This window comes from Onychomys torridus, chromosome 1 (genome assembly GCF_903995425.1).
Source record: "Onychomys torridus chromosome 1, mOncTor1.1, whole genome shotgun sequence".
NCBI classification, from domain to species: Eukaryota; Metazoa; Chordata; class Mammalia; order Rodentia; family Cricetidae; genus Onychomys; species Onychomys torridus.
Genome location: NC_050443.1, coordinates 83,838,928 through 83,852,886, shown reverse-complemented (window position 1 = coordinate 83,852,886; position 13,959 = coordinate 83,838,928). Strand labels below are relative to the sequence as shown.

The following is a 13,959-nucleotide window of genomic DNA, read 5'->3' as shown; positions in this document are numbered from 1 at the left end:
CAGTACTTTACATCTTGCTTCTCATGGTGGTGGCAGCTGGCAGTGTCTCCTGACTCAGCCTTCTACTTCCTAGAATTCTCCTCTCTGCTTGTCCTGCCTGTACTATACTTCCTGTCTGGTTACTGGGCAATCAGCATTTTATTTATCAATCAATCAGAGTAATACATTCACAGCATACAGAAAGACATCCCCAGCATATTACCATTCCTGATTTCAAGTTGTACTACAGAGCTATAGTAATAAACATCACATGGTATTGGCATAAAAATAGACATGTTGGTCAGTTGAATAAAACTGAGGACTATGACATAAATCCACACATCTATGGACACCTGGTTTTTGATAAATAAGCCAGAAATACACCAGAAAAAAGACAGTATCTTGAACAAATAGTTCTGGTCAAACTGGATGTGTATGTGTAGAAGAAAGCAAATAGACCCATACTTATCACCCTGCACAAAACTCTACTCCAATGTATCAAAGGCCTCAACATAAAACCAGGTACACTGAACCTGATAGAAGAGAATGTGGGGGAATAGCCTTGAATGTATTGGAACAGGAGAAGACTTTCTCAACAGAACATTTAATAAATGGGACCTCTTGAAATGAAAAGGCTTCTATATGGCAAAGAAAATTGTCATTTGGGTAAAGCAACTGCTTACAGATTGGAAAAGACTTTTACCAACTCTACATCCAATAGAGGACTAATATCCAAAATATACAAAGAACTCAAGAAACTTGATATTAAAAAACCAAATAATCCAATTAAAAATTGGGTACAGATCTAAACAGGGAATTTTCAATAGAGGAACCTCAAATGGCTGAGAAAAATTTAGAGAAATGTTCAACATGCTTAGCCATTAGGGAAGTGCAAATCAAAACAACTTTGAGATTCCATCTTACATCTGTTAGAATGACTAAGATCAATAACACAAGTGACAGCTCATGCTGACAGGAATGTGGAGCAAGGGAAATACCCATCCATTGCTGGTGGGAACATAAACTTGTACAGCCACTATGGAAATCAGTATGGTGATTCCTCAGAAAAATGAGAACTTATCTACTTCAATATCCAGCTATACCATTCTTAGGCATATACCTAAAGAACTTGTCAGCCCACCACAGTGACTCTGTTCAACCATGTTCATTTATGCTCTATTCATTATAGCCAGGAATAGTAACAACCTAGCTGTCTCTCAAAAGAAGAATGGATTTTTAAAATATGGTACATTTACACAGTGGACTGTTACTCAGCTGCTAAAAAAAGACATAATAAATTTGTAGGCAACTGGATGGAACTAGAAAAAGCTCATCCTGAATGAGGTAACCTAGACCTAGAAAGATAAATATGTTATTTATTCACTTATATGTGGTTATTAGTCATTAAATAAAAGATCATTGTCTTGGGGTTTCTATTGCTATGAAGAGACTCCGTGACCACAGCATAGGAAAAAATTTCATTGGGTTAGCTTACAGTTTCAGAGATTTAGTCCATTATCATCATGGTGGGACATGGAAGCATGTAGACAAATATGGTGCTGGAGTAGGAGCTCAGTGTTCTATATCTTGATTCTTGGGCAACAGGAAGTGAACTGTCTCATTGGGCATAGCTTGAGCATAGGAGAACTCAAAGCCCACCTCCATAGTGATACACTTATTCCAACAAGATCATATCTACTTCAATAAAGTCACATCTCCTAATAGCACCACTCCCTCTAGGGGCCATTTTCTTTCATAACCACAATAATCAAGCTACAATCTGAAGACCAGAGAGGTTAGGTATAGAAGAAGGCACTAGAGGGCTGGGCACATGGATCTCCCTTCATGAGGTAAATAAAATAAATTTTATAGGTGGACTGGGGTGGGATTGCGGACAGGCATGCGTAGGATTAGGTGGGAACAGTAGAAGATGGGTTTGAGGGAAGGAATGAAGGGAGAGACAGCTAGAACTGAGGTACATTAGAGGTGTGGTAAGGAAACCTAGTGCGGTGGAAACTTACTGAAATATATTAGGCCATCCTAATGAAGTCTCCAAGTATTGAGGGAGATGGAGTCCCAACTGGCCATCTCTTGTTACCAAACAAAGCTTACAGAATCAGGATTGGGTTACATCTAATTGAGTTGTTGGTCAAAGGGGTCCCATGAAAATTCCCAAACAACCCAGGCTGTTGACAAAACAATAGGTTATTCTCCTTAAACTGACACCAAAGCCCCAGTGCTGAGGACAGCACCAACACAACTCATTGAACATTGAGAGGTCTAGTTGGTGCCTATACAAAATCTTCACCTATGTTCTTTAGTATGGGAAGGCACTCTCTATGCTATCAGAAGAGAAGTATAAGCACAAACCTAGCCACAAACCCTTTGATCTACCATTTGTCCTGCCTGCACAATATGCCAGGGCAATGGTGACACAAAGCTTGTGGGTATAACCAAGCAACATCTAATTCTACTTAAGGCCCATTCCACAAGATGAACCCATACCTGACACTGCTTGGGTGAACAAGAACCAGAGACTAGGTAGCCCAGAGATGTAGGTTAAACCAAATACTTTTGTATTCTGCTATACTCCTAGATCGGTCCCCTACTCAGCCATCACCAAAGAAACTTCCTCCCAGCAGATGGTAGCAACTAGAGACCCACACACAGACATTATGGAGAGAGAGAGAGAGAGAGAGAGAGAGAGAGAGAGAGAGAGAGAGAGAGAGAGATTAAAAGAACGCATAGCTCTAAAGAGGGTGTCTCCTCTCCTAAGGGCTCAGGGACCCCTGTGGAAGAGGAGGTGAAAGAGTGTAAGAGCCGGAGGGCTAGAGAACACCAGGAGAACAAGGCCCTGAAAATCAACTGAGCAAAGCACATAGGAACTCACAGAGACGGAAGCAGCAAACATAGGGCCTGCATGGATATGCACCTGGTCTAACTTTTAGTTTAGTATTTTTATGAGACTCCTGAGTGTGTGAATGAGTGGGTTTCTGATTTTTTTTTTTTTGAGACAGGGTTTCTCTGTGTAGCTTTGGAGCCTTTCCTGGAACTTACTCCATAGACCAGGCTGGCCTTGAACTCACAGAGATCTGCCTGGCTCTGCTCTGGAGTGTTGGGATTAAAGACATGCACCACCACTGCCTGACCAATCTATTTTCAATAAAAGGGAAAAATACCCTGTAAATTGTTATTCCCACTTTTTTCAAATGATGAAAATTTAGCAAAAAATAAATTACAAATTCAACTGAATGAATGAGAAATTAGTCATGCTTGCCTCCTTATTTCCTTTATTTCCTATTATATTGTCAAATACAATATGTGAGAAAGAAGAAAGGGCCAATTTGTAAGCTATGTCTCAAGAACAGGAGACCAGTGAGAGGGTATAGGATCTTTAGCTCTCTCTTGAGGAAACTCTGTCCCCTGCATAGGCCTATCTGACATATTCTTCAAATTTGCCTTGACATTCTGATGCTAGCTAGAATATGGTTTTTGATGCAATCTCTCTCTCTCTCTCTCTCTCTCTCTCTCTCTCTCTCTCTCTCTCCATTTTTCTGTTCATCATTTGAGTCCATACAGAATTTTTACATCTGGTCACAGGGTTCTGTTTTTTAGGACACAGTTAGAGAAGAAAACAAGGCATATCAGTATATTGGGTAGACTTCTTCATCAAAACCACTGTGGGCTCTCTGTGTCCATGGGTTCTGCCCCAAACCATTGCTATGTAATTAGACCAATAAAGTTTGCATTCATACTGAACACATATATATTTTGTCTAACACTATTCTTTAAACAATGTAATTGTTTATATAAAATTTATATTTTGTTAGTTATAATATGTATTCTAGAGACAACATAAAAATATACAAGATGATGTAAATAGTCTATATACAAATACTATTGCATTTATATAAAGAACTTGAACATCTATAGCATCAATGGGATACTGGAGTTAGAGTCATTCCCCTATGCATACCCGAGACTGACTTTACTCTGATGCTATATGATTATTTTTAATTGGTTGTTTGACACAAACTATAATTATCTGGAAAGGAAGTCTCAGTGAGGAATTCTCTAGATTAGGTTGGTCTTTATGCATGTTTGTGGGAGAGTTTATCTTGATTACATTAATTGAAGTGGGAAGACCTACCCACTGTAGGTGGTATCATACCCTAGGAGGGGATTGGAAACTGTATAAAAGTGGAAAAAGCAAGCTGAGTATTCATATGCATGAGTGAATTCATTATTCTCTGCTCTTCACTATGGATGCAACATGACCAGCTGCTTCAGGTTCCTATCTTGACTTCCTCACATTGGTGGACAGCAAGCCAAACAAACCTTTTCTTTCTTAATTTGCTTCTGTCACAGTCACAGGAAAAGAAACTAAGATGCTTGGAATAGAGTAAGAACTATATACAAGTTCAGGAGCTGAATGTTTCCATAAATCTACACTTACTCTTTTTTAAATTTATTTTTTCTTTCATTATTATTATTTATTGAGGCAGGGTCTTTCTATGTAGCTCTGGCTGTCCTGGAACTTGCTTTGTAGACCAGGCTGGCCTTGAACTCACAGAGATCCATCTGCCTCTATATTCCCAAGAGCTGGGAATAAAGGCATGAGCCACTATACTTGGCTTATGCCTACTTTTATAAAAACAAATGCTAAGTGTGTGAACATTATCCAAGAGAGGAATATTCCTTGGTCTATGAGTCTTCTTTCCTCATAGATGCTGAGGGAATGTTTTCCTTCATTGACTTTTGTGGTGATACTTTATTTGTAAAACATGATTTTATTGGTATATTAATAAAGTTGCCTTGAGGTCAGAGCAAGCTGGGTGGCGGTTGTGCACGCCTTTAATCCCAGCACTTGGGAGGCAGAACTAGGCAGGATCTCTGTGTGTTCAAGGATACAGCCAGCTTGGCGACACACGCCTTTAATCTCAATACCAACCATAGAAGACCCAGAAGTCTGTACAGACATGCAGTGATGAGGAGGTCATGTGGTTGGGTTTACAACCTATGAGAAAGCAGAACAGAAAGTCTATAAAAAGAAAAAACACACAGAAGTAGCTTTCTTGTGGAGAGGTAAGACAGCAGAAGCAGTGAAGGGTAAGATTTTCAGCTCTTGCTCTGACCTTGTGGCTTTTAACTCTGCAATTGGATCTGTGTTTCTTATTTAACAAGACAGTTACATCTACAGACTTTGTCAGATACTGCTGGCCTAAGAGGCCTAAGGAACCCTGTAGTTCCATAACTAACTACTGTCAACTAGAATACATTTCTGAGATCATTAGGCCAACTTCATTCTCCTCATTTCTACCACATCCCCAGCAGGCAGGCTAAATACTTCCTTATGTAATACCATTAACTTTAAGTTATTAGTCACATGACTTGCATAGATTGCTCGGTTAATAAATCTGTTATAATGAATACCAGGTTTAATTCCTCCTCTTCTCTATGGAATGATGGACTGAACTCTGCTTAAGTGTTCTCATGAAAATGCCACCTTAAATTCACTGTTGTCATAGTGAGACTTGGATATGAGGTTCCATACCCTGGCTATATCTCTTGCCTGTTTTTTAAAATAAAGTTATTATTTATTTATTTATTTATTTATTTATTTATTTATTTATTTATTTAATATCCTACCTCCTCTCCTCTCAGTCCCTCCACACACCCCCACTTTTCCCACCCCTCCCCAACCCACTCCTCCTCTGTTTCTGTTTAGGAAAGGACAGGCCTTCCATGAGTATCAATAAAACATGGCATATCAAGTCATAGTAAGACTAAGCACCTCCCCATGGGTTAAGACCTGGCAAGGTGATACGGTATGAGGAATAGGTTCTCAAAAGCCAGTAAAAGAGTCAGAGACAGCCCCTGTTCCCCCTGTTAGGAGTCCCAAAAGAGAACCAAGCTACACAACTGTAACATACATGCAGAGTGCCTAGGTCAATCCCATGTAGGATTCCTGGTTGTTGATTCAGTCTCTGTGAGCACCTATGCACCTAGATTAGTTGATTCTGTGAGTTTTCTTGTCGTGTGCTTGACCCCTCTGACTCCTACAATCCTTTCTGTCCCTCTTTTGCAGGATTTCCCAAATTCTGCCTAAATTTTGGCTATGGGTCTCTGTTGGATTTTTAAATCAGAAAGATAATTTAAATTCTCCATGTTTCATTTTGTTTACCATATAGAAATGGGTATTTTTATTTTATTCAATTATACCTGCGAAAACATCAACTATCTTCAACTACAATCACTTAGTATCTTTCTTTTTCCCTTCCTTGTTATCCACCCTCCGTTTATCCCTTCTTTTGTAAGCCTTTAAGTGTAAATTTGTGTATTTAGGACTGAGGGAGTAGTTCAGTTACCTAGCATCCATGAGGTCCTGAGTTGAATCCTGAGCATAGCCACAACAGTAGTATATATTTCACATGGGTGTATGATGTGATGTTTTGACAGCTATGCCCAGTGAACTGAATACTAACTTTGAGATCACCCATATATCCATATTTTATCATTTTTCAGGGATTTTTTCATGTGTATGTGCATGTGTACATGTGTTTGTGTGTATGTGTGTTTTGAGAATTAGCTTGTGGAAGTGATTCACATCTGTAAATTCTCAGACTGTGGCAAGAGTATGGCTGTGGTATGAGGCACTATCAAAAAAAGGAAAGGAAAAGAAAAGAAAGAAGGCAGGAAGGAAAAACAGACAGGAAGGAAGGAAGGAAGGAAGAAAAGAAGGAAGGAAGGAAGGAAGGAAGGAAGGAAGGAAGGAAGGAAGGAAAGAATGAGAGAAAATACATTGCCGCAGAACACGTGAAGAATTCTATGTGTGTGTGTTGTACATTGAGGTCTGGAGCTTTCTCATCCTTCCTCACTGAGCCTTTGGAGCCTTCAACTTCCACCTCCCTGCTTCCCCACTCTCCACCACTTAGAAACTACTACTTTATTGTCTGCTTCCATGAATTCAATGCTTCTAGATTCTACACAGAAAGTGGGGTCTACACAATAAATTTATCTCTGTTTCTGGAACAAATTACCTTGTTGAATGTCTTTTTCTTTATTTAGATTATCCAGGTGCTATTGATCTTTGTGATCTTTTCTAAAAATTGCAATGCATTTTGTAATTTTTTTCTCTTGGGAAATGGCCACTTTATGTTAGATAATAAGAGCACTAACTCCATGACCAACAGGGAGAAAAGATACACAGAGGAGCCTCTACTACTATGTTGCAGCCAATAGCTGGGAGCAGTGGCAGTGCTTCCTTTGATGCTGGTGAGTCTCAGTGTGGCAGGGCATCAACAGGAAGGAGACACTGAGAAGTGAGTGGCAGTCTAAGAGGTTGGCATGAAAAGGAGTGAGGATTCTTTCACTAGGGCTTAGAGTGTAGGTGCTGACCCTGCCAAGGCACTTAGATGCTAGCGCAAGGCACATTGACCTGACAGTGATTTCCTTAGGAAAGCTGAGTCATCTGTGGCTGGTGGACTCAACATTTATTTTCATACCATGCCCTACCATGCAAGGACACACAGAGAGGTGTCATCTATGCTACAGGGAATGCAATCTCACCCATTTCAGATGCTGAGTTTTCTGGCCTCTTAACCTTACACTTACTCGTTTCCATACTCATTTCACAGGCAGTTAGTAGCTACCACTTGTGGTTTATACACCATCCAGTGTATAGGATTCTGAGAGAGCTGAAGTAACACTTACAGCTTATCATGAGAGCCTACTCATTCATTTCATCCATAGAATTTAGCACTACCAGGTCCCAATGCCTCATCCTTTATCATTACTTAGCATCTACCTAAGAAGGTGTTTCTGCTCTTGCCATTCCTAAAAGCACAGTCCTCAGTTTCCTTCTTCCTGTATACTACTCTGATGGTCCTAACTTATCTCTCCTGACTGAATAAGACCTCAGTAAATCACAGAACCTTTCCATTCTTATGGTTAAGTATTTTTGCTCTATTTTACAAACAAGACAGCTGAACATTATGACTTTATCCTTTGGGAATACATATTGTGTGTGAGTCAGAATTGGAATGCTTCTCTGTTTGAAACCAGTTTTTAAACTGTATCATACTGGCTCATTCAATACTTTCTCTCCCATGGTTTAATAGTCATCATTATAGCACCCACATCTCTGCGGCAATATGAATACTTGCAGGTCCAATTTCTTCATTAAGTAATCTCCCTAAAGATAGCAGCTTTTTCTGTATCCTAGGATGCTCACTGTTTAGACTGGGGATCTGGAAAGTACTATTTTTTTTTTACTTACTCAAACTAATAAAGTTGCTCTGAGCAACCATACTTGAGGTCAGTGGAAGGGGAAAAATCTTAGAAAATATGGACATGTTTCCTATCCATCTTATCTCTTAGATTAACACTGACAGTCATTTTATTGATTGCATATGCAAATACAGGTCAAAAAGGAAGTCTAATGTATAGTTCTTTCTCACTTTTAATCCCTCAATCTTTGACTTGTCATAAAGTCCTACAATGCATATTTACCTTTCTTTCCTAAGATGTTTAATATCATCTGCATTTTGAAAGCCTGGGATACTCAAAATGAAAGTCCTTAAATCAAGCAATTGTTTCCATTGTCTTCCCTGGCAGCCAGTCTGATGTCTTCTCATATCCACCACAACCCACTGAATCCATGAGTCTAATGGGGCAGGTGTGCAGGATCAGTGATTCCAGTCACACTGACTACATGGCTCTGTGATGTTTATCTTGCCACAGGTCCCTGGCTCCTTCTTCTTTGACCACTGTCATTGCCATTACCTTTCTTAGTGCTTGGTCAATTGGTTTTTTATTTAATAATTGAGACACAAAAATGGTGGTCCACCAAAAACCAACCAACCAACCAAACAAACAAACAAAAAACTATCAAAGTCCAAATTTTCAATGTCAGCAAATCACAGAAGCATTCTTATGATGAATAAGAAAATTGAATTTTTGTTCTAACTACATTGTAATAAATATCAGAAATAGCTGTTGCGAGAAACAAAGTTCCTCACTTCATAGTGAGATCACTGCAGACTAAGAGTAGCGAAGGTGAGGCAGTTTATTTTACAAATTTGCCAAGTTATGTATTAGCCTCAGAGGGCAGGAATGTGAAAATGATATAACCCTGGACACATGAGCCTGCCAACCTTTCCTCATTAATGAACAATCAGGAAGCTACAATTTTACACTCCACATGGGTCATATGTTTTCCTTTGCCACAACAAAAAACCATAGGCAGTTTCAGCTCTATATTTTACTCCTATTTATTTTAAAGTCTATCAGGTACATACCCTCCTCATATCTGTAAGTTGTCGATAATTTTTTACTCTAAACTTTTTGTTTTAGGGTGGGGGCTGTAACAAGACCTGCAGAGTTTGGGTCAGGAAAGAGCTTAACTAGAAGGTCTAAGCTCCATAGTTTAGCTGGTTAGCTAGTGTCTAATGTTTGCTGTTCATTTGTAGCTAGACCTACAGTAGATTGAAGCCCCTTTGAAATTGAGCAATCAGATTTCATTTCTACACTTATTATTGTAATTAAATGAAATCTGGAAATGGCTTATCTTTTTGGTTATTACTTTTTATTACAAATGCTTAAACTCATAGCCTTTGTCTAATCATTCTTACTTAGCGTTTACAGGGGTATCTCTTATCTACCAGGCATTGTGCATTTAATTAAAAAAAGCAATTTTCTTATATTTGAGGAAGTAAGAAATAGGTTCTGAAAATTTAACCCATCAAATTTAAACAGTAAAAACCAGGAGGAAAGAAAAAAGAAAAACAAAGAAAAGAAATTAGAAAAAGAGTCTTCTTTTACTTGCATGCCCTGCATATTGCTAATCTTTAAAAAAATAATTTACTTAACTTTATTTTATGTGCATTGGTGTGAGAGTCAGATCCCCTGGAACTAGAGCTATACACAGTTGTGAGCTGCCAGGTGTGTGCTGGGAATTGAAACTCAGGTCCTCTGGAAGAACAGCCAGTGCTCTTAACCTCTGAGACATCTCTCCAGCACCTATATTGCTAATCTTAATTGTGCAGGGATCTGAGGTCCTCAATATTAGGCAATTCTACTCATCCCCTGTGCAGGGTATTAGTTAAAGGCTATATGTGAACTTTACACATTAAAAGTATGAAGATTTTATCTTTTCATACACACACAAAAATCCCCACTCAGAACTGCCTCAGGTTACAAGTTTACCTTTTAAATGATACTTTTTTGAATATGGCAGCACAATCTGAATTCTAGAAATCAACATGATAGTTGGGCTTTCCTTGCAAGCACAAGAGTTCATTTTAACTAAGGACATTTAGCTCTGCATATACTTATGATGAGTTTGCCAATACTGAGGCAGATGCTGTGGATTATGCAGGTGAGAGAAAGCATCTTAATGTTCCTAATATCAGGGAGCACCACTTGAGAAGATATAAGGCGAAAGGCTGCAACCATTGCTGGCCATGCTGCCTAGAAGGTACTTCTGAGATCTGACAAGCTTTGAAGATTGTCTATATATTTTACTGAAAGGTATGAAATATAAAATCCATTCCCTCATCCCCTGTATAATCTTCAATAAATTGGACAAAGTTCAAAAAAGTGTGACTGAAGAAGCAGATACACTTGCAAGGTGATGAATTCTGATTCAGGTCTCCTTAGCATGGGCACAGAAACAGTACATACTGACACAGGAGCTGGAGCACAGCCTAGTTACAGAGTCTTATCTGTAAAAGAAACAACTAGAATCCCAACAGGTGAGATTTTAAAATGTGAATCCTACTTTCTGGGATGATTGGATCCTGTGTATAAGGAAGTATAGGCAATTTTGCTTACCAGGAAAATGGCTTCTTATGTAGCCTAACACTTACTGTCCTATAGAAGGGTTCTTTCCAGTGTTCTCCAGTGCTGTGCCCACCACATATCCTTTTCCTCTGACATCATGGCTATCAACCCCACTTGAAAATTCTTAGTCTAGAATTTAGACTTTTAAACATGTTTTGTTTGCCTGCCTACATATCGTATGCCAATATTCCTTTATTTAATTTTTTCCCAACACAATAAGAAGCACATTTTTGTTTGAAAACTTGAATATTCTCATTTCCAGGCATATTAAAGTTTGCATGACTATTGGAAAACTCTCTGGATACTTTGCAAATTTCTTAGGATGGTGTATTTTCATGGGATTTCTCTGTGTGCAAATATGTGTGTCTCTGTATCTGTGTGCATTTCTTGTGCTTTTAAATTGGCTTTTCCCTGTTAGTTGGTTTCACCCTAATCTATTTTTGTTTCCTATTTTAGTTTCTTATTTATTTTCTAACAAGAGGTAGAAATGGAAAAAGAAAGGGTGTGGATTTGGGTGGGTAGGAATGTGGGTGAGGATCTGGGAGGAGCTGGGGGATGTGAAACATGATCAGAATATTTTATATGAAAAAAATCTATTTTCAATAAAAGACAAAAAATTTCTCTGCCCATAACAAAATAATTTTCTTGCCTTTAAAGATACTTATTTCTCATATACCCATTTCTCAGGAAAATTTCTGCCATAAAAACTAAAACAAAAAGTCATCTTTGATACTATGATAGCACTGAAGACTTTGTTTCCTATTTCTTCAGTTTGTCCCATGTTACCTTGGTCAATGGCATTGATCAGTAGGAATAGCCAGAATAACGAATGCTTAAATCCTTTCCTTTTTAAAAAATATTTTTAAAATGCATGCCTGTGTGTATGTGTGCACCAATGTGCTTGCCCATGTGTGTGCTTGTGGAAGCCAAGGTTGATTTTGGATGCCTTTCACTGACAGCCATCTCCACAACCTGCTCAGTATTTTTTAAAAGAAGAAAATGAATATAATTAATATAAAGTATTCAACACATGCTTTTGATAAGTAAAGGTGATTTCAAAACTTGACTGGATAGGTTCAAGCATGAGTGAAACCTGAGTCCTGCTCTCTCTAGAACATATCTTTTCTATGTCCATTCACTTCCTTCAGTTTACAAATCTCTGGATTTCTGGCTTGATGGGCAGTTCTTCCATGGCATTATCCAGCAACAACTCTGAAGCTCCAGTCTCTGAATTCTTCCTCATCTGCTTCCCTAACTACCAGACCTGGCAGCATTGGCTGTCCCTGCCCCTCAGCCTCCTCTTCTTCCTGGCCATGGGGGCCAATGCTACCCTTCTCATCACCATTAGGATGGAGGTCTCTCTTCATGAGCCTATGTACTACCTGCTCAGCCTTCTCTCCCTGCTGGACATTGTGCTCTGCCTTACTGTCATACCTAAGGTCCTAGCCATCTTCTGGTTTGACAACAAATCCATCAGCTTCTCTGCCTGCTTCCTCCAGATGTTCATCATGAACAGTTTCCTGACGATGGAGTCCTGCACCTTCATGGTCATGGCCTATGATCGCTATGTGGCCATCTGTAAGCCTCTGCAGTACCCATCCATCATCACTGACCAGTTTGTGGCTAGAGCTGCCATCTTCATTATAAGCAGGAATACATTTTTTTCTCTTCCTGTCCCTATCCTTTCTGCCAGACTAAAGTATTGTGCTCAGAACATTATCAAGAACTGCATCTGCACCAACCTGTCTGTATCCAAACTCTCTTGTGCTGACATCACTTTCAATAAACTATACCAGCTTGTAGCAGGTTGGACCCTGCTGGGCTCTGACCTCATCCTCATTGTTCTCTCCTACTCTTTTATCTTCAAAGTTGTGTTCAGGATCAAAGCTGAGGGAGCTGTAGCCAAAGCCCTGAGCACATGTGGTTCCCACTTCATCCTCATCCTCTTCTTCAGCACAGTCCTGCTGGTGCTGGTCATCACTAACCTGGCCAGGGAGAGGATTCCCCCAGATGTTCCCATCCTTCTCAACATCCTGCATCACCTCATCCCCCCAGCTCTGAACCCCATTGTTTATGGAGTAAGAACCAGAGAGATCAAGCAGGGAATCCAGAACTTGCTGAGGAGGTTGTAAGAGGTACTCAGTGCCTTTAGAACTGTTAATAAGTAATGGGAAAATAGGAAATCATTCTTATATTGGAAATAAGTTAAACATTTAAACCCTAAATAACTTTTGACTCTGACTTTACAAACATCATAGGCAGCATGAAAGCATTCACTTATGAATCCTTTTCTTTATTGCTGCTTTAAAGGAAAAATTGCTATGGACAAGATGTAAACAAGTTTTCAGGACATGCAGGAAAAAAATCTTCAGGATTTGTAAAGGACACTGAGTGCTTTCCTGTCTAACTCAGTGTGTGAGAGCCCTGCCTGGATTTTGTGCCATGAAGGCAGAGTTTGGGCAAAACACAGACAGTGGTCTGAAGTGTGTGGTTCTTGGTGTGGAGCACTTTATCCTGAGCATCTCAATTCCTTTATTTTTGGCATGTGTGCCTTTCACTTACTTGCTAGATACTCTACTCCCCCTTTTTTTTTAAATATCTTATATTCCACCCTTCCATAGCACAGGATGGTCTCATTTTATACCATATCTGATCAGAAGGGACTTTGAATTTTTAAATTAAAAATGTTTATTTTATGTGTAAGATTGTTTTGCCTGCCAGGCTGCTTAGTGTCTATGGAAGCCTGACGAGGGCATCTACTCCTGCACATAGAATTAGAGATAGTTGTTAGGTCCCACATGGGTGCTGGGAGCTAAACATGGGTCCTGTGAAAGAGCAGAAGCCATCACTGAGCTATCTGTCCAGTCCCAGATTTGGAAATTTTCATACAGTTTCTAACACTGGCCTTGTCTATTTGTGACCCATCCTGAGTACAAATGAGTTGATTGTCTATTGGTCCTACTGCCTGTGGCCTCAGCCTTTGTCTTGAGCAGTGCCAAAAAAACTCCAGGCTCTGTTTTTCATAGTAAAATGTCTTCAACTATTTTGAAATTTTCCCCTAATGACACCAATGGATATACCAATGAGGCCTCAACCCTATATAAAGGACTATAGGCAACTGAGGAAATCTGGGAGTGG

At 39.4% G+C, this 13,959-nt stretch overlaps 1 protein-coding gene across 1 annotated transcript; it reads left to right on the top strand.

The window, feature by feature from the left end:
* Positions 1–12,011: 12,011 nt before the first annotated feature.
* Positions 12,012–12,953, top strand: LOC118575284 (olfactory receptor 56A4). The gene has a single exon (XM_036175900.1). The coding sequence runs from the start codon at positions 12,012–12,014 to the stop codon at positions 12,951–12,953; it is 942 nt and encodes a 313-aa protein (XP_036031793.1).
* The last annotated feature ends 1,006 nt before the right edge of the window (positions 12,954–13,959 follow it).

Coding starts and splice junctions, on each gene's coding strand:
- LOC118575284 (XM_036175900.1), top strand. CDS start 12,012: ATGGCATTATCCAGCAACAACTCTGAAGCTCCAGTCTCTGAATTCTTC.